A 20814-nucleotide genomic window follows, 5' to 3' on the forward strand; every position below is an offset into this window, starting at 1 on the left:
GTGGTCAAGATGAAGAAAGACCCCGAATATGGGTATACCTAGATATTTATACCTGAGGGGCATCTCCTTTGTCTGCTCAAGGAGACACCCATCATATACCTGATTGGCCTCCTTTCACATCCCTTTATCTGATCAAGGACACGCCCATCAGGTTGCCTCTGACTGCCCCACACCTGTCGTGTCCCGCAGGATCTTGCATTCAGGTGCAATGTTTGAGTCTAGGTGTCACAATTCACAAAGACAAAAGGAGCTGGGTGCCTTTTGTCCAAGGAGTGGTGGCTACGCATCACTATTTACACAGACAAAAGGGCTGGTGTCCTGAGTGAAGAAGGGAGAGGCTGTGCGTCATCTTGGACTCGATACACTCTTGTATCGGTCTTGACTGTAACACTGCATTGTCAGGTCACATGTATGATGGTCACCTCAGTTCAGATTTGTGCCAAACTACACACTCATGAACTGTTAGCGTTGTGTGGTTAAGCCAAAAGAGATCTCCTGACGATCAGGTCATTGTGTGTTGGACTTCATTAGCTCATCCAGCTGTGAAAAGAGTTTCTGGGTTAACTAGCCATTCCAGCCCGAATCGGGTAATTAAGTGTAATAACAGTGGACAGGCTGTCCGAGTAGAAAGCCTCAAATCGATGACATGGTTTTTAAATTGTATGTGTGAGACCAGACGAGAAAAAGTACCCTCCATTCTCTTTTATCCAAAAGGAATCATTTTAAAATGTATTTTCAATTCATGAAGTACATTCCAGTTTTATTTGTTTGCTCTCTTTGACTCTATTTAAACTGTATATATTTAAAGTCTCCTAAAATAGTAAAAGTCTTGAAGCTAGCTCACCATGTCAGTTGATACGGTGTCGAGTATGTTGTGTGTCTCGGAGACAGAATGACATGTACCTCAACGGTGATGAAAACTCTCCTCAGATGTAAGTGAAGCCGAGGTGTGATGATGTAACTCGAACTAGAAACACACACACACACACATAATCACGCTGGGCTTCATGATGCAGTGTCGCTGTCATGTTCAGCTGTCCGTCTCATTCGTGCTTCCCGTGAGGTCAAAGAGAAAACATGCAAAAGATTTTACATGAGAGGATTCAGAGTGATGGACTGACTCAATTCTCACACTTGGGGCATTTACAAGTAGTCGTGTATGTATTTGTGTGACGTACCGTGTTTCCAGTAATTGCCCAGTGGCATTTGAAGGGGAAAATCTACCCCTTTGAGTATCTAATATTCCGACCACAAGAGGCTTGTTGAGGACATTAGCTGTTGTGAGGTATGGACAGAAGTGGAAGTACAGTATATTTAGTCAAGTACGGTACTTAAATAGAGGATCTATTTAAATAAATGGGAGAGATGAAATATAATATTCATTCATATTAAATGTCCATTCATTTGTTTTTGTTAACTTAGAATGAACCTTTTATAGCTACAGGCGCCATGGGTCCTATTCAAGCAAAGTCCGCCTTGCTGCTTGCTGCTAGTTCATATTAGTTATTGAAGTAGTTAAATTACTTTTTTGCCATTTATTGTCTAACTATCTACTTAAACTGGAAACAATTTTGAGCTATAAAAGGAGAGTTTTTTAAATTTTTGTATTATGATTGGTAGTAGTATAGTTGTAGTATAGTTGAACCCCCTTTGTCCAGCCCCTGACTGCTCTTTGGCATGCCCATCATCAACCAACACCAATCAGTTGACCTTTGTAAAGAAGACTCAACACTGCCATACATGAGAATGACAAGAAAGGCATATTTTGGCTAATCTTTACGAACAGATATCTGCATATCTGCGTAAACTAGTGGGGTCCATGATTGCATTTCGGTCAATGCGTTCAGCTTCTTTTGCTGTTTACCGGCATGTAACCAAAGCCAACTGAAACATGATTAGTCAATACTGGTCAAGTCTACAAATTGGAACCAGAACTTTTCCAATGCCCATGCATATGCAGATTTCTGTTGAGAAAGATTATGCTTACACTTTACTATGAATAATGGGATATTTGATGTTTTTGGGTTATGTTTCATTATTTTACAAAATGGTTTGAACTACTGTAGTATATTTTCTTCTAAGTCTCCTTGCCCTCGGTTCCTCTTTCATGGAAGTGCAGTGTTGGCAGTGTGCCATGTGTTGTATGTCCACACTGGAATGGTTTACGACTTTTGGAGGATGTTTAAGGAAAGGATGTCTACACTGAATGGTTTATGACTTTTGGAGAGTATGTATGTCCTTGTGTGTTGTCCTTTTTTTTTTGGAAAGACAGTATGCAGGCCCTCTTTAGAGTTGCTTATGTATGCATTCTTGGGGATATAAGACCTAGCCCAAAAGGAGGAAGCAAAAAGGATTGGAAGAACTATTGGGACAATTTGGCATGAGGCTTGGAAGAGATGCATCTCAAACTCACTTGTTTCTTTGAATAAAGTCCTAATTATTCAAGTCAAGAAGAGTTGCAGTTCTTTTCTTTTCAAGTATCCACAGACCGACTTCGGCAGCCACGGAAAAACCACGACACTACATTATCTAAGTAGCTTTACTTACTTTTTTTGTTTTGTTTTGTTTTGTTTTTACAGTTCTAAACATGTTAGCATTGTCCTTTGGTTCATTCAGCCACTTAACCGTTACACCTGGCAGTTGGTAGGTGTAGACATTTAGCGAGATCCTATCTCTGTGTAAGAAGTAGCTTGTGGTGGGTGCAGTGTAATCTGTTTTTATTTAGTGCTACATAAATCCTCATGCGGTAAACACTTGGGTTATAACTTGGCCAAGATTGAAGTTTATAACAGCTGTTGCAACCAGCTCCTGATCTTTAGCCTTGGGATGTGAGCCACATTTCATAAAAATCTGGACTTGAAACTTGATTTGTGTGCTTGGCCTTCTTGAGACTTAAAAGAAAAACACGACCCGGGACTTGAAATCTCACTCTATATGAATTAATAAGTAGTATTTAACTCTAGCATATCACATGCACATACTGGAGGGTAAAAAAAACATACATAAAATGATATGTCAGTGCCATTACTATAAATATCTCATTACATCTCTGAGGATTGATAAAGCCTGTGTGTGTCATTTACATGCACACAGATGTCCAGACTTTGTGGTGATGAGTGACTACAAGGCTCCGTTTGTGCCAGCTGTGATTTAGACCATGTGATAACTGCTCCTTAGAGGATGGGAACAGAAATATCCACATCCACAAACCCAATAATACAAATGTGTTTCCAAGTTTTTATCACGTTTCCATAGATGTTGACTAAATCCTCTAGACCCCAGTAGAGTTCACCACAACCTAGTCAGTCCTCCCTACCGACTCTTCGGCAAACAATCCCCCAGAAAACAGCCTTCGTCATGGTAGTAAGAGCCGGTTAAGAGATTTCTAATCCTGAAGTGCAGCAGCAGGGTTTTCCCGGTGTTGGTTACCAAGTCCCTGTCACCAAGGATTCAGGAGCCACTGAAGTAATCACATAACATGAAAGCTATCACTCAAAGAAGACTCAGGGGGCATGTTGGGTGAAGGTGGGAAGTGAAAAGGGCTGATAATTAGAGTTTTAACTTTCCCCACTGTAATAAAATCAGCACATTGTTGTTAACGTTTATAATCTTTGAAGAGAAAACACGTTTGGTTGCCAAACTACTTAGAGAAAGAAAGATTGAACCACGTAAAGTCAGGGTAACACACATACCTTAAAGCAAGACTATGTAACTTTAACTTTTGATAGAATATACAACATATGAAAAGTTGAATTCATGACCAGTAGAACACAATTTACGAGCTTTTTTTATATGTAATTGCTTTTATCACATACATCACCTATACTCCAGTATCTATACCAACAATGACAAAAAGGTCATGTTTTAGATATTTTCAGGTATTCCTCAAGGTATTTTAGAGTTCATTGTTTCAACAAACAATATGAAGTTGTTACTAATTTTACATCAGCTGTGTAGCTAACCAAACTGACCAAACCTGGGATGCCAGTAGTTAAGGCTGACAAGAAAAAACACCTCGGTAGGCTACTGTATTCCCTGTCACCGCTGGTGTCAGAGGTTGGGTTCGGCCCTGAGTCTGGCCACATTCACTAGAAGACAGACACTGACACTAGCTCATAGTGCTAGGTGCAATGCATAGTGCTAGTGGCAATTGTAAATGCCACCCAATAGCTCTCTCATTATGGTCTGCTTGGTGGGCTGATGGATGAGTGCTTTGCTCAGCAACATTTCATCAGCCAGTCCATGTTGGGAGGGTAAAACATTCATCAGTGTTCCCTGCCCAGATTTTCAGTTTGCCAAGTCAAGGAAATAGGAGCCATGTTTTTTCTGGAAAGTTCCCAGGGTTGAAGACAGATACTAATTTGAGATTTCACATTCCTTGTCAATCTTGGCCTCAGCCACGGCCCATCACCGCTGGTCTGGGGGTCAGGTTACCTCCAGACAGAATAGTTGAGATCATTAGAGGGGATCTGACCTTGTGTTAGTGGGTGGGGGAGGTAAATGCTGCACATTCATATGGGGACACAGATGAAAGTGTGTCTATGTGTGTGTTATTCATCATTAGAAGCTCAGCTAAACATCCTGGGTACCATTGCTACAACGATAGAAACTTTCCCTGAGGGTAAAGGTTGGAATACTATATTATATAATATAAATTATCAGGCAGCTTTTTTAGTGTATCTGATTGTTCCTTACAGAGACATAAACAGTATAAAACATGGGTATCTGTGACGTCACCCACAGGATTCTGAAGAGTCAATCATTGGTGGACCTGGGCTGAATGAAGTCTGGTTGCTCAAACAGACCACCCACCTGTCGCTCCTGTCCCTAATCCTGCATAACTTTAAGCCTTAATATAATTTGAACAGGTGAGTTCTATATAAATTCACCCTCAGTACAGTTGTCATGAAAAGGGAAATTAGCTATAGAGACCAAAACTGTTTTCCTTCCTTCCTCTTTTGCCTCTCTCCTTCCCTCTGTCATCAAGTTCTTCAATCAACATTTCATTATGATTTAACATTGTCCTAGTTTCGAACATTTTCATACATTCATAATTATCAATAATCAGATAATCAGTTACAATCATATTATCATGTTTCCATTCATTGTTACATTCATCCCAACATTCCATTTATTAATGTAGAATTAACTTCAATCATCATACAGCTTTGGTTATTATAATCTCTGCGCACTGCCTCACCCAGATGGAGAGTAGGTATCCTGTTGCTTAACCTTTAACTGTCACTGACAATGGTAGGTTCCTTATTTTGTGGTTTCAGGCCTTATGATGGATTTTTTTTACTTTTTTTTACTTTCCACCTTTAGGGCCTGATAAGAGTCTCATATCACCTTTCCGCTGGTTTTAGTGAATCAGGGTTCTCAATTTTCTTGATTTTCTTGATATATCTTAATATGTATGTGCTCTGTGGCGAGGTCAGTGTCACGAGACCAGGCCTCAGGGTAACGATGACAGCCGAAAATAAAACCGAACATCTTTTGGCTCAAACTCCCCTTCTTGACACACATACACACACAGCGAGTGCTGCCAGTCAGCTGTTGTGTCGTGGTCAGGCGTTAAGCCCTGTGGTCCGGGGGAGGGGATAAAGAGGATATATTATTAATTTGCTGCAATACCCAACAGAGAATAATCTTTTAATGAAAGTATTCATCATCACCTTATGATAAACGGTTGATTCAACAGTTTGTAAAGTCAATAGCTGTTGAGAATCAAATACTTAAAGCTCATATGCTGGCTCTGAATATGGGATGCGCCTAGTTGTGTGGCGTTAAATAGAATTAGGGAGCCTGGAAGTGTTTGGGACTGTTGTACAGGGTTACACAACTCTGTCTGGTATCGATTCAGGTCACCAAAACTGTCAAACTGATGGGAAGCCTTGATTATAACCTGCTTATATAACATCATATGATTTATGCTTTTCTGTTTGTAGTAAGTCGTCAAGAAACAAGTAACAAGTTCATCACATCAACTTGTGGCTGAAAAATGAAGCCAACACAAAAATGCTAAAAGTTCCTCAAACGTCCACTTGAGGCTGGCTCCAGAAGTGAGTCAGTCTCCATAAGTCCCCATGTTCAAATGTCCAACTTCACAGCAGAAATAAACATGTTTACCGCCTGGTACAAAAGACAGTTTTGATCTGTATAGCTGGGGGGGCAAATCTGTAATGCAACTTCCTTCTCCCATTACACTTCATAATGATTAGTTAGTAGGTGGTGTTGGCTTATAAACATATTCATGCCTAGACCCTTCATATCGACAGGTGTAGTGAATATGGTGGAAAAAAGTTGGCAGAAGCCGGTTAATGCTGAGCTTTAATGTGGGAATAGCGCCGCTCTGTGTCAGAGTGATGATGTGACACTATGAGGAAATGAAATAAGCGACAGCAACAAATAGCTGTCACTGTTTGTCAGTGTATACTGATGGAAAAATGAATATTTATTTCATTTCTGTGGCTTTGGTTTCCACATGTGACCTTATTGTATCGCTGGACATATGGTGAATCTTGTGAAGATATATAACAATGATGAGGTTAAGGGTTTGACTGTTAATACATACATAAAAATCTAGCATTGACTAAAACCTGAGGTGGGCTGAATGACATCTGTGTGCTCAAACAAGCCACCTATAATGGCCATGCTCTTAATTCTGCATGGGTGTATGCTCCTTTTAGCATATTTAGTATTTATTTTGATTTTAGCACATGTTTAATTTTATTTATTTTAGTACATTTTAATGTCTCAGGTATCTTTTATTCTTATTTAATCTAGTTATTTTAACACTTACTAGTCACTTTAACGCTAGGATTTTATTTATGTTGCACTGACTGACTAGAAGCACTTTCAATCTCGTTGTACCTGTGACAATGACAATAAAGATCTATTCTATCTATTCTATTCTAACTTTAAGCCTTAATATAATTTGAGCAGGTGAGTTGTATATAAATTCACCTTCAGGAAATTAGCTGAGACCAAAACTGTTTTTGTACCAGGCTGTAAACATGTTTATTTCTGCTGTGAAGTTGGACATTTCAACATGGGGACTTATGGAGACTGACTCACTTCTGGAGCCAGCCTCAAGTGGACGAGAAGTGGTGTTGTATTGTATTCAACTTCTGCCATATTCTGCAAATCTTACACACTACTTACTAACTTAACTCTTATTTTGAAAGGCTGGAAAAAAAACAAACCGGAAGTCTCTCTCTTTTTTTTTTTTTTTACGCTTCAAGTCGACCCAAGAACAAGAATGGCTGCTTGATAACATCCGGGAAGATGAAATCGAGCACGCAAAATCTGCGGGACACGCACAAATAACGGAAGGTATGCGACACAAACGCTGTTATAGAAACACGGAGCTAGACGCTGCGCACTTTTAACCCCCCACCCCCGCACGGCATTCGAGCGTTTGTCAAGCGGGAAACCGAGTCCCAGAACCGGGCCCTTCCTTGGGAAGACAGCCGTTAGCGCTCTGCTTAGCTTGGGCACGCCAAGACGAGTTCAGCTGGTTTTTCCAACGCTGTAAACTAATTTTAACGACACTTTGAAAGGGTTTTGTTATCCGTGTAAAGGTTGGACCGAGTCACACTGACGGTTTTTGGGCTAGTATCAAACAATTCATGTTACTATTTCAATGCGGACGAACACCACACCGACTCTCTTCGGTCAATCAATCATTAACGTCCAAGGTATGTCCGAGCAAATGTTTTCTGTTGTGAGCAATAAGTGTTGATGTGACGCAGCTGGAAAATAAAAGGTTACACTGGACACTCCCCTATAAAGGATCTCTGGGCAGGGCTGCCAACTAGTGGTGTGCAATACTACATATTTTGGTATCGATCCGATATCGCGATACCGATACTTTTCAATAACTAAGAGTGCAGTTGCGTCATTGAATTGCTAAATCTCAATTAATTTTCATGACATTAAGTGATTTTTTTGTTGTTGTTGTTTTTTTATTTTTAAATAGCTAAAATAAAACCCAGGACAGAATTAGGACAAAGTTTATAATTAAAAAGAAAATGCTTTATTATCTTTTTTTTTTTTTCACGAAAAATCTTAAATAAAAAGTGTTCGGAAACTAGTAAACAAATTAAAACAAACAAGTACTGTTGAGAAACTCTGTTTATATGTTTACAGTTGTCCCTCGCTATAACGCGGTTCACTTTTCGCGGACTCGCTGTTTCTCAGATTTTTTTTTAAGTGTAATTTTTGCATGTTTTTTTTAAAGCGTACTGTACAGTATGAACGCGCATTGTGTTCTGCGTCTTAAATTGGCTAAGGGAGAACCGCACATGTGTTCTGCGTCCTGATTAACTAAGGGAGTACTGTACAAAATGCGTGTAAAAAGGTGTATAAAAGTGTGTGGTTAGGGGTTTTACGGCCTTAAAACATGTATAATAATTGTAAAACTTACTTCGCGGATTTCGTTTATTGCGGGTTATTTTTAGAACGTATCCCCCGCGATAAACGAGGGACCACTGTATATAAATTGGTAGTGTTTCCACTATACCTGACTAGCTTCTTACAAATCCCACATTTTGCTGTTGTCTCATTTTCGGCTTAAAAATACAGCCACATGGCGCTCCTCTTCCCCTCTACCATTCTTCTGTTGTATTTTCACGCACAGAGAAAATAGGCACGCACTGCGTGTGCTGATGAACCTGAGCCGGCAACTTGCTTGTTTGCTGGCTTTGCGTGTCTAAGTCACGTCACGTGACGGCGCAACATCTAAACACAAGAGAGTGTGGAGGGGGAGCTAAGTGTGCCTGCTCTGCACTGACACAGGGGTGGCGAGTCCGGCGACCTGGCTGTTTCCTCTTTGCTGAAACCGCAGCATTGCAAACAAGAGCGGAACTTAAAGTAAAGAATCGATCCCACCAGGCTAGTATCTCATGTCTCGGTGGATTATTGAGATATTAACAGCCTCATCCAAGTCTCTTGAGGGACTCGCGATGAAGGCGTTGCGTAAATGCGTAGGCATCAAGAATGAAAGCATGGTGGAAAGTGCATGAAACAGAACCAAAGGCACCCAGTCTACTGTCTTTGGAGCCAACGTAAAATAAGATAAACATGTTCATTAAGGCTAGGAAGAACATACAGTGATATTTATATTATATAAACATAACATAAAGAACATAAACTAATTTTCTCATACAGGCACTCCTCTCACTCACACAGGCACACTTGGTATGACTTTTCCTATGTATTGATGATCATTAGATGGGATGCTAATGTTTATATTACTGGGCCAAGACCAGACTTCGTATAGCCAACTTAGGTAGCCAAGTCTTTTGGTGAGGCATGGTCTGGCCTTACCGATTGCTGGACGTTTCCTTTGAACACTGTTGTGCAGATGAACTCTTTGTGGTTTAGGATGGTTCGCCTGACAGTCAGACAGTCGCAATCAACAACTAAGTTCACAGTGCCCAAAATGAATGAGTTCATGTTTTTTTTACAAAATGCTGTTTGATTTGTTGGAGCAACTTTGCATGTGTTGGCTTGTGGACTTTGTGGTTAAACTGCAGCTCCTGAACACGCTCCTTAACTATGTACTGTAGAACCATTTCTCAGCCACTTTCACCGTCAGCCGTTTTACCGTTTTACTGTGATGCATTGTTGCATGTTGCTCTGCCTGAAGGGTAAAAATATTTTCGGCTCATTATTATGAGGATAAATGCATGATGGTTTGTTTATTTTTTTAATTTTTGGTGTTCACCTCCAGGGGTGTCCAGGGCTCAGTTCAGGCTTTGTTCAGCCGGGGTGGGGAACTGCTGACCTGGATTAGGGTGGTGGAAAGAGCACTCTGAGGACCTCTAGAACCTGACTCTTGGCTGCGTCCCACTGACACTCTCCTCAAATATTTGGCTTGGTCTGACTCCTCTGACTGCTTCGTACGACAGTTGGGGTTGGTGTTGACTAAATCAGTTATCAGCAAGACAACACAGAGCAAGACACTTATTTTGTTTGATTGGATATAGATGAAAGGTTGGGAGTAGTTTTTGGAAAGTTTCGGAATGCGATAGCCAGTGTGGTTATTTATTTTTGAAAAACATACTCTTTTAATCTTGGACCTTAGAGGTTTATGAGGTTTTGGACTTTCTCCTGGCAGTTGAATGACGATATTGAGAAACTATTTTTTCAAAACTGTAATTTTGACGCCATCATTGTACAACCCCATTTCCAAAAAAGTTGTCATGGTGCATAAAATGCAATGTTCAAAACAGTAAAACCCTATATTTAATTGCAAATGGCACAAAGATGACTCATCAAATGTTAAAACTGAAAAACATTATTGTTTTTGGAATATGATGTGCTCAATTTGAATTTGATGCTACAAATACTTTTCGAAAAAGTTGTTACAGTGGCAAGAAACGGCTGGAAATGTTGTGAAATGCTGAAGAAAGAAAAAAGAAAACAGCTGGTGGAACATCACATTTAATGAGGTTAGTTGGCAAACCGGTCAGTAACTAAAGTTACTCAGTAAGTCAGTAAAGATGAGGAGGGATTCACCACTCTGTGACGGACTATGCTGGAAAATAGTGCAGAATAATGTTTCGCAAAGTAAAATTGCATAGAATCTGTGGATTTCATTGTCTGCAGTTCATAATATCATAATGATTTAGAGAATCAGAAGAAATCTCTGTGTGCAAGGGTCAAGGCTGAAAACCAAGTCTCAGGCGGCGCTGCATCAAAAACAGACACGATTCTGTCTTGGACATCACTGCTCGGGCTGAGGAATGCTTCCAAAAACCATCGTCTGTGAACACAGTTCATCGCTGCATCCACAAATGACAACTGAAACTCTACCATGCAAGGAGAAAATCGTACACAAACCAGATCCAGAAACGTTGCCGCCTCTGTGGGACCAAGCTCGTTTAAGTTGGACTGATGCGAAGTGGAAAACTGTCCTATGATCTGACAAGTAAAAATTAGAAATTGTCTTTGGAAATCATAAATGGCACATCCTCTGGCCTCAAGAGGAGAGGTACCCTCAGCTTGTTGTTGCTACAAGTTCAAAAGCAAGTATCTATGAGGATATAGGGGTGAATTGCACATGGTATGATGGGCAACCTGCACATTTGTGAAGGCGCCATTCATGCTAAACAAATATACATATTTTAGATGTAGATGACATCTTTTTCAGTGGCAACCTCGCTTCAGCAAGATCATGCCTAACCACTCCGTAGTTAAAGAGTGTATGTGGTAAATCGGCCTGCCTGTAGTCCAGACTTGACAGAAAATGTTTGGCGCATTAGAAAACGTAATATACGACAAAGGAGATGACGAACTGTTGAGCAGCTGAAATCCTACATCAAGAATGGGAAAACCTTCGACTTTGAAGATTACAGCAACTGGTCTCCTCGGTTCAGAAGTCATGCAACAAAGTGGTAAACATGACACTGTCCCAACATTTTTGACATCAAATTCAAAATAGGCACATCATTATCCAAAAATGGTAACAATTCTCAGTTTCAGCTATTTCCAATTAAATATGTGGTTTCAATGTTTCCCCCATATCACATTTGGTTTCTGTTTACATTTTCAATATAATTTATTTTGTTAGACTACCTAACCTCTAACACACAAAAAAAAGTTTAATCAAATTTTTTGCACAGGTGTTTTTAGATTCATTTTAATCTTCCAGCGTGATCTCATGCAGCATTCTGAAATGGAAATTGCAGTTGTGAGATTTTCAAATTTGCAATGTACTTTGTCTGTCTGCCTTATCTCAACTGTTTCCACCAGAAATTAGCATGGAAAGTATGGAGCTAGAACAGTGAATTTGCCATTGGAAAAAAATGGCATTGGGAACATTTCAAATACAAGTGTTTCAATGCCAGATTTTATTTTGATTGCCAAGATTGTAAGTCACTGTTGTAGCTCCATAGGAAAGGAAACAAATGAGTCTGTGTGAGTTTCTGCCTGCAGCAGTAGTGACCCTGTTTTCTCTCTTCATCTGTGCTTTGTTGCTTTTGTCTCATCTGCTCTTTCTTGCTAGTGAAGTCCAGGAAGTGAAAGAGAATGAATGTGTATTCAACAGGAAAGACTACAGTGGATAACTCAAGACAAGACCGTCTCAACGGTGGAGTTTATCTATCCAAGAAGCTGCAGTCCAATCCCATTCAATAACCCCTTCCTTTGTTTTCTAACTTTTCAGCTTTGCATTGCTATCGGAGCGTTGTGCCCCTTCTGCTCCAGGGCCTCTACCGAGCCCTCTGCTTGGAGGGCTCCCAGGGAGCTCACTCCTGATTGCCCAGCAGGCTGCCTCCTTGCGGCTGGCTCAACTGAAAGCCCAGCTAGCACTGACGCAGATAAACAACGCTCTTGCTGTTGGCAGCCAAGCCGCAACCTTCACCGCTAACTGCAACACACCTGCCCCCTACATATCTACAAAACCTCCCTCCCCGACTGCTGCAGCCATCAATCTCCTCAACGTTCTGAAGATCGCAAACACCATGTCCCATCCGCTGTATAACCCCTATGCATCGGGTAACCAAAGTTCTACCCAGGGCCAGTATGGACACCCCAGTATGCAGGCAGAGAGGGACCAACGTAGGTCATCGTGTCTTGGACCTGGGTCCAATTTTGGTTCTACAGGAGGTTCCTCTTTGATTCCTGACACTTCTGGGGGAATACCATCGTCGTCGTTGTCGTCTCAGTCAATGACCTACAGGCCTGAACAGGGAAGGGCCATCATGGATAAGGACTTGGAGAGGTCTATAGATATGCATATTAGCAGAGCCAGAGAGGAGGTGAGAGTTCTTGGCAAACCAGTGCATCATCCCTTAGACCAGGACACTCGCTTTACCAACACTCAGAGGCATGAGTTTCACTCTCCGGGCACTGGGATGGTGTCCTACCCATCCCTGTCCTCAACCTCTGCCGCTCCAGGACATAGACATTCAGACATTGAAAGTGGTGGTACCTCCTTGGACTGGTCCTCGAACTACAAAAGACCCACTGCTGATGACTCGAAATTTTATTCATCACCTGTTTCATCTAATAATGCAAGTGGTAGAGACGACAGATTCTTTCCCCCCATCGAAAGACCGCGTGATATGCAGTCCATTCCAGGATTAGGTGATTATGACCGTCCAGTGCAAGAGTCCACTCGACCCAAGTACACTTCTGAATCAGCAGCTAACATCCTTCTGCATTTTGGACTTGAAAAAGAAGACTTGGAAGAACTCCTCTCCTACCCTGAAGACCAGATCACTCCTGCTAACCTGCCTTACATCTTGCGCCAAATCCGCATACAGAAGGCTAAGAGAACTCCAACAACAGTTCAGACAAAATCCTACCCTGAAAGTGTGAGTGAAAGAGGCAGTCACAGTTTGAGTAGTTCTGGGTCATCATCTGTTCTCCAGCCGAGTAAAGTGATTGACTATGGACATACTGGCAAATATACTGGAGGGGTTGTGGATGATACCGGAAAAACCAGTGTCAGTAGAGCCAACAGTGGTGGGAGTGGAAGTATGCTACTGATGGACAGTTTTAGTAGTAGCCAACACACTCGAGAACCACCGCAAAAAAATACAACAGTTGTTAAAAGCAGTGCCTTGGGTTCTTCACAGCAGGCCAGTTCTGTTACTAGTCTCAGCTCTTCATACAGTCCAGTACTGAACTCGGAAGCTCCTCCCAGTCATGATCAGACCAAACAGTTGCAGACCTCTCAAGCAAACCTCAGCTCTTTCGTTCTGCCAAAAAAAGACACAGACCTCAGAGTTCTCAAAGCTGAAGTCTCCAAACCTGTTCCTGTAAAAGAACCAGAGGCAGATCGCCAGTCGACGTCGAAAACCCAACCACCCTGCACGCCACTGTTCCGTGGTGTGCATCCTGGCCGACCTGGCCTTGTGCTCATTGGCAGAAATAACAACAGCGGCACTAAGGGTCAGAGTAAAACTCAAGGTCATGGGTCAACAGTGCCTGGGCAGATAAAAAAGCAGCAACCCCAGCAGCAAAAACCGAAGCAGCCAGTGGAGCACCAATCGAAGCAGCAGATGCAGAAGCAGCCAGTGGTGCAGCCAGTGGCGCAGCCAGTGGTGCAGCCGGGGCAAGCAAATTGGCCTCCAGTGTTTTCTGCAGCAAAACCGGTTCCCCCTACTCCTCTTATCTCCAACATCACTGATGCCTCACGGCCCATGCAGCGTATGATGTTTCTCCCTGATGATCCTCGCTCCAGGGTTATTCCTCCACTGCTGCCTCAGACAATCCAGAATTTCAATCATATGACACTGCCGCCTTCCAACAGGCAGCCTCCAGCAAAGGTGGCAGGCACCAAGGGTCTGCCGACGCTGGCCATGATGCATGACTATGCAGCGGCCTCACCGAGAATCTTTCCACATACCTGTTCTCTGTGTAACAAAGAATGTACTCATATGAAGGTGAGTGGAAGACTGCACTCTCTTCTCTCTACCTTTAGAGAGGTAAATTGTTGGTTGTTTATCATAATATCTAAAATCTCTGTTCTTCTTTTTCATTGTAAAATACCAATTTGATGGACAATTACTGAAGGCTTTTAATTGATTAAAAAGTCTGATGTATTTGTAAGGATTTATGTAAAATGTTTGAATTTAACTGGATCAGTAATTGATAAATGAATTAACATATTGTTTAACTCGGTTAATTGATTTCAGTTTACTGTAATATTCTGTACTAAAATGTTTCAACGATGCCAATCATATCTAATTGTTTAACTGTAATTGAAGGTTACAATTTACACGTACATTTAATTGTTAAAACCGTTTTTAGAATTGCAGTGTCTAGTTTAGACAAAATTATTGATGTGTAAGAGCTATTGTCATATTTACAATGAAAGTTACATAATTGTTGTTGAAAATTGAATTTAGAAGACAAGAACAAATCTTCAAATCTGAAGAACTGCATCAAAAGAGGATGAAGACGTCGGTTTTCCTTTTTTTTTTTTCTCAGTTTGGAATTTTTAAGCACCCCCCCTCCCATTTTTGAGTTATCAGTATTTTGTTGCTTGTCTTGTGGTGTGTATCAGTTTTTGGCAATATTATTATCTCCCCCTTTTCTCCCTTTTGTGCCCCAAAAATTAATTCCAATTACTACAAATTTCCTTTTTTTTTTTTTTTTTGGTCCATCTGTAATTGATTCCGCCTTTTTGGAGAAAACATGTATTATTTGGGCGAATTAAATAAAGGCAGTCCAGCTTTCCCCAGTTTCCACCTCATCTGCCACTACTCGAGATATCGCAGTTTTTGTGTTTTTGTCCTGATCCATACTTGATGGTGTCTGCTGAGATGACCATCACCAAACCTCAGGAAACTGTTTTGCTATGTAAGACTGGAGAACTGGACAATGCACCACCAAGAACTCAGGAAGAAGAACTTTTTTATTTTAGTTTTTGTGTTAATGGAACTTCTGTATTTATTATATTTTTTTAACGGAGAATTGTTGCCCTTTACTGTAAAGTCAACTTTTTATTTACTCTTTGTTAATGTCTTAGCTCCTCACTTGGCCTAAAGCTGTTTTTTTTGGGATGACTGCTATTGATTAAGAAACCAGATGAATATACTTTACTTTTGTAGATATGCTTGTTTGTATACCATCAATATAAACTGTGACTTGTACAAGAGCAGAGAAATGGAATTGTACACTTGGACTTGAGAGACTTAATGGACCAATGGGACAGGCTCCTGTAATGTTGAATAAAATGTGTTGTCAGACAATCACAAAAATGGCAGATAAGATAGTGAAGAAGATCGCAGTTGTGTTGGTGATCATATCTAAAAGCTGTGTGTTGTTTGTTCTGAATGCTAGGATTGGCTCTCCCACCAGAACACCAACCTTCACCTTGAGAGCTGCAGATTACTGCGAAATCGGTCAGTCTTTTTAATTTTTGAAAACTTTTCCCAATAATTTGATCCATTGTGTTGATGGTCATTTTGCATTTTTTGGGGACCAGGGATGTGCCAAAATATTGTTGGAGAGAAAGAATATATTCTTTGAGGTAGCTCCTGTGGTTGTTTTAAGTTCTTCAAAAGCAGAAACCTTTGGCATTTGTTGGAAAATTGCGGTACCTTTGCTCTTTTTTTAAAATAGCTTTTTAAGGTGTGTTTGAATTCTTCTTCTTTACAGATATCCAGATTGGGATGGTGAGATACTTCAGCCTAGGTAAGTGTATTTAATTGGAGGGGGGGAGTCGTACATAACTTCTGGCATGCCAGGCATGTTTCGGACCATTTAGATGATGAATCAAGCGTTATGACCCCGCTCAAACTGCTTGCCAAACGAGAACTGTTCCGACAAAGATTTGGCTTTGGATTGTAAAATCGGTCCAGTAACAAATTTTAAGCTAAAATGTCTGAAACTATGCAGTGTCTGTCTGGCTTTAGTTTTCAGACACATATCAGCCACACTAGTTTTGAGCTGATTTTTACAAATTGTCCTTTACTGTCATTGACCTTTTCTCATCCATTTCTCTTTTCAGGGCTGCAGGTAAAGATGCCAAGCCCCAGGCCTTATCCTCTGCACAGACTTCCCAGCAGCGTCACCAGAAAACCAGCCGTGGAAGTCACTCCCATTCCCGCTCCCGGTCACCCAGCCCCCGTCGGCACCGTGGCTCAGAGGGTAGAAGGGAGAGACGCAGTAGCCCATCACGATCGCCGCACAATTCCAGATACACTTTCAGGTCAACATCCACTTTAGTCTTTTTAGCTTTGTCTAGAAATCTAGAAAGTTGTGAAATGTTTGATTGGCATCATTATATTATATTATCGGTAGATCAATTGAGTTATAAAATGTTTCCATCTATACTTTTATCAGGTCTCGTTCGCGTTCTCCCTCCCCACGGCATGACCACCCAACCTCTTCCCGCTATCGGCCACGTTCAAGAAGCCCTGAGAGACGACTGTCGCCAAGAAAGAGAGAAGACAGACGGTCCTCACCAAGGAGGGACAATGACAGACGATCATCTCCTAGGAGGAATGATGGGAGAAGGTCGCCACCAAGGAGGAGTGACGAGAGACGATCACCACCAAGGAGAAGCCATGAGAGGCGTTCATCTGCAGAGGCGTCATCCCCTCAGCGAAAGAAGTCGAGCAGCGCAGAGAAGCTGGCCAAGAAACTCCTTGGAACATCAGGTTCAAGAATTGCAAGAACATGTTTAAAGACTTGTCTTAGTACTGGTCATACCTGTGCCTGAGCTACAAAGAGTGTTTTCATGTAGTTTTATAGATAACACTGCAACTTTGTCTGACTCTCTGTTTGTCTTTCTTCCCTTTAGCTGTCCAGTCTCTGTCAAAACAGACTGACCTGGATACCGTGGTTAAAACGTTGGCTCCTGTCTTACTGGCTGAGCTAGTCAAGATGAAATCCTCATCATCATCATCTGCCTCTTCCAAAGGAGGAAAACCCTCCTCATCTACCACCCCTGCAGTCGGAAAGAGGCTGTCTTCTACGGGCTCTTCCTCATCCACCTCTTCCACAGCAAAGAAGAAGGTGTTGTCGACAAAGGTCTCCAAAGCAAAGCCCAGCCTGCAGAAGAGTGAGGCAAGTTCTTCTACAAAGACTAAGGTTGGTGTATTAATGTACCATGGAAATTAGCCAACAAATGCTCTACTATTAACTGGTAAACTATTTCTTTCTCCTCTCTTATTGTGTCTGTCGTCCTGTATTCTTTTTATTTAAACCATAGCTTTGATCTAAGACTTGCTACATACAAAGCAAACAATCATGTTTCCTGAAAGGACAGATGATAAGATTTTATTAGACATAGGCTTAGAGCCATTTTTCTCTGTCTAAAAGACAACCAGTGTAGGGAGTCTAAATGTCTGTATGTTTTTCCTCTTTGTTCAGTCTGGCAAATGTTCACCACCAACCATGGTGAGACTAGAAGGAATTCGTAGTTCTCTCTCTCACAACGATGTGATTGCTGCCGTGGAGCAGTTTGGAAAAACCAAGTCCGTTTTACTGTTTCGATCCAAACTTGAGGTACGTATAGAGGCTGTGAGTGTATGTGTTTTGCCTCAAGTTAACAAGGGAATCTAACCCACAATATCTGATTTGCAAATGCATCCAAATAACTTAAAGTACATAAGTGCAGCAATTCCTCTAATTCAGTCTTGCACATGCAGGCAATCGTGTGTTTCGAGAAAGAAGAAGACGCTAAGAAACTGAGGGGCGTAAAGAGCCTTGATGTGAAAGGAATGCCAGTCAATGTCGTCAGAGAAAAGGTATTAAACTTTTTCTGTCTTTACTCCTCTGTCCCAATATATCAGTATTTGTCTGCTATAGTTTGGTCACAGTGTTTGTAAAGAGATAAATCTAAAAAATGCGCAACAAATAGAAATTTGTTTGTTTCCAGGAGACTGATTCAAAGGATCAAAAGAAGCCTCCTCGGATGTAAGATATGTTTCATACTGACCTCTTTCTAACAGCGGTGAAAGGTTTTAACTTGTATTTGTTTTTACAGTCCAACACCTCTTCCACAAAGAGAGATTTTATGTTTGTAAAACAGTATAGCTATCATGTACATGACATTGTGTCCATCCCCTGTCATTCATTGTTAATTTAATTTAAAAAGAAAAATGCTTATGTGGAATATCATCCCAGGAATTTAATCTTTTTATGGATAGTACTGTCTTATAGTGAAGAGCATATGAAATCCATTGACTTTGACTTTCCATTTCTCCTGCTTGACCCATGTGACTTTCTTTTGTTCACAGCAAACCTGTATCATCCAGTGCCTCTAGACCTCAAACCATTTCAGCCACAAAAATCACTACCAGTAGAAAAGTTCTTCTTCCCACTCCTAACATGCCTCTAATTAAATGGCCTTTACTCTCTGGGGCCCAAAAGGCCACAACAGCCAAGCTTACAAATAAGAAGATTGCACCTAAAGGATCAGTTAAAGGCTTAATCACTGTTACTAAAGCAAAAGTCTTGGTTTCCAAAGCAAAAAACATCTCAACCAAGCAGATAGCTAAAATTGTAAAAACAGGAAAGTTGCCTGCAAAAAGACCAGTGAAAAAAGCAGCAGTTAAACAAAAAACATCCTCAGGATCTACGACCAGGGCTTCAGAAAATCAGCCTGAAGCTGGTGGCTCCAAACAAAAACCTATACTCAAAACATCTGAAACTAGTGTTAAAGAATCTTTGGTGATGCTGAAAGAGACAGACAAGACTGATAAATTGAAAAACATGACCGTTGCTGAACCAACAAAAGGCAAAGACATTGTCACTAAAGAAAAGGTCATGGCTTCCAAAGCAGAAATGGACTCAACTGCACAGAAATCTAAAACTTCAGTGGACAAGTTGGCTGCAGCAGGAGCTGTGGCAAAAGAAAAGGTTGATGAAACTGCTGCAAAGGCTGGTAGTGTGCCTTCCAAATCTACAACTTCAGAAAATCGCCCTGATGTAGAGACTTCCAAGCCTAAAGAATCTGAAACAAAGGTTAAAGAAGCTGTGGTGGTGCCGAAAGACACAGCCAAGGTTGTTAAACAAGCGAATGTGACAGAGATTGAACCTAAGCATCAGACAAAACTTGATAAAGCCAACCGAGCTGAAGATGATGAGCAAATGCAGCTTGGGGAAACAGTAGGTAAAGTGGCAGAGCCAATGGAAGTTGGAAGTTGTACTGACGAAAAAGGGAAAAAACTGACATCAGAAAATTCAGCAGACAAATCCAGTGATAGTCAACCACCAACCAGTACAGTTCAGACCCTGCCAAAAGAATCCTCTGTCAGTTCTTTAACACATGTCCAGCAAAGCACTCTGTCAGAACCAGTGCCCACTAAATGTAAACTTGTATCTGAGCGCTCTGAAACTAGTGTTAAAGGGTCTGTGATGATGCTGAAAGAGTTGGATGCAGTTGTTAAACCACCAACCAAAACAGTTACTGAACCAACAAAAATCAAAGAGGTTGTCAGTAAAGCAAAGGTCATGGTTTCCAAAGTAGACACGGCCTCAAAGATGCAGAAACCCAAAACTTCTGGGGACAAGTTGCCTCTAGCAGGAGCTGTGGCAAAACAAAAGTTTGAAGAAACAGCTGCAAAGGCTGTTAGTGTGCCTTCCAAATCTACAACTTCAGAAAATTGCCCTGTTGTAGAGAATTTCAAGCCTAAAGAATCTGGAACTAAAGTTCAAGAAGCTGTGGTGGTGCCGAAAGACTCAGCGAATGTGACGGGGATTGAACCTAAGCATCAAGCAAAACTTGATGAAGCCAACCAAGCTGAAGATTTTGAACCAATGCAGCTTGGGGAAACGGGAGTGGCAGAGGCCATTGAAGTTGGAAGTTGTGCTGACGACAAAGGGCAAAAACTGACAGAAAGTTCAGCACCCAGTGATAGTCAACCACCAACCAGTACAGTTCAGAGCCTGCCAACAGAATCCTCTGTGAAATCTTTAATGCAGGTCCAGAAAAGTACTCTGTCAGAACCAGAGCCTACTGCACAAGAATGTATATCTGAAAGCTCTGAAACTAGTGTTAAAGAGTCTGTGATGATGCTGAAAAAGACAGACAAAGTTGATAAATCACCAAACCAGACTGTTGGTGAACCAACAAGAGACAAAGAGATTGTCTCCAAAGCAGGAATGGCCTCAACCACACAGAAATCTGCAACTTCAACAGGTGCTGATCCAGCTGGAAGGGTGAAGGCAAAGGGTATGTAGGAGACTATTTTAAAGTATAGGCAGTGAAATATGTTAAAATGTGGATTTGCAGTGTTTGTAGAGAAGTCCCATGAAGAGACTAAAACCAGTATTGTGCTGGATAGAGGATGAATTAAAGAATGGAAATTCTTACACCACCTGGAGGGAAATCAAATCTATGGT

At 41.2% G+C, this 20814-nt stretch overlaps 1 protein-coding gene across 5 annotated transcripts in view; it reads left to right on the plus strand.

The window, feature by feature from the left end:
* Positions 1-20814, plus strand: part of LOC104936243 (uncharacterized) — a 37368-nt gene that overhangs the window by 4900 nt on the left and 11654 nt on the right. For 3 of the 5 annotated variants that reach the window (XM_027287899.1, XM_027287898.1, XM_027287896.1), the window contains exons 2-11: positions 12173-14399; positions 15802-15863; positions 16120-16155; positions 16472-16672; positions 16807-17123; positions 17267-17556; positions 17839-17973; positions 18117-18215; positions 18347-18384; positions 18708-20644. In XM_027287899.1, coding sequence (XP_027143700.1) covers positions 12173-14399; positions 15802-15863; positions 16120-16155; positions 16472-16672; positions 16807-17123; positions 17267-17556; positions 17839-17973; positions 18117-18215; positions 18347-18384; positions 18708-20644 — 5342 coding nt within the window. Of the gene's footprint in view, positions 1-7378; positions 7701-12172; positions 14400-15801; positions 15864-16119; positions 16156-16471; positions 16673-16806; positions 17124-17266; positions 17557-17838; positions 17974-18116; positions 18216-18346; positions 18385-18707; positions 20645-20814 lie in introns of those variants that run through there. The other 2 variants (XM_027287897.1, XM_027287901.1) reach the window with 2 other exon arrangements.

This window comes from Larimichthys crocea, chromosome XIV, assembly GCF_000972845.2.
Source record: "Larimichthys crocea isolate SSNF chromosome XIV, L_crocea_2.0, whole genome shotgun sequence".
Lineage (NCBI taxonomy): Eukaryota > Metazoa > Chordata > Actinopteri > Sciaenidae > Larimichthys > Larimichthys crocea.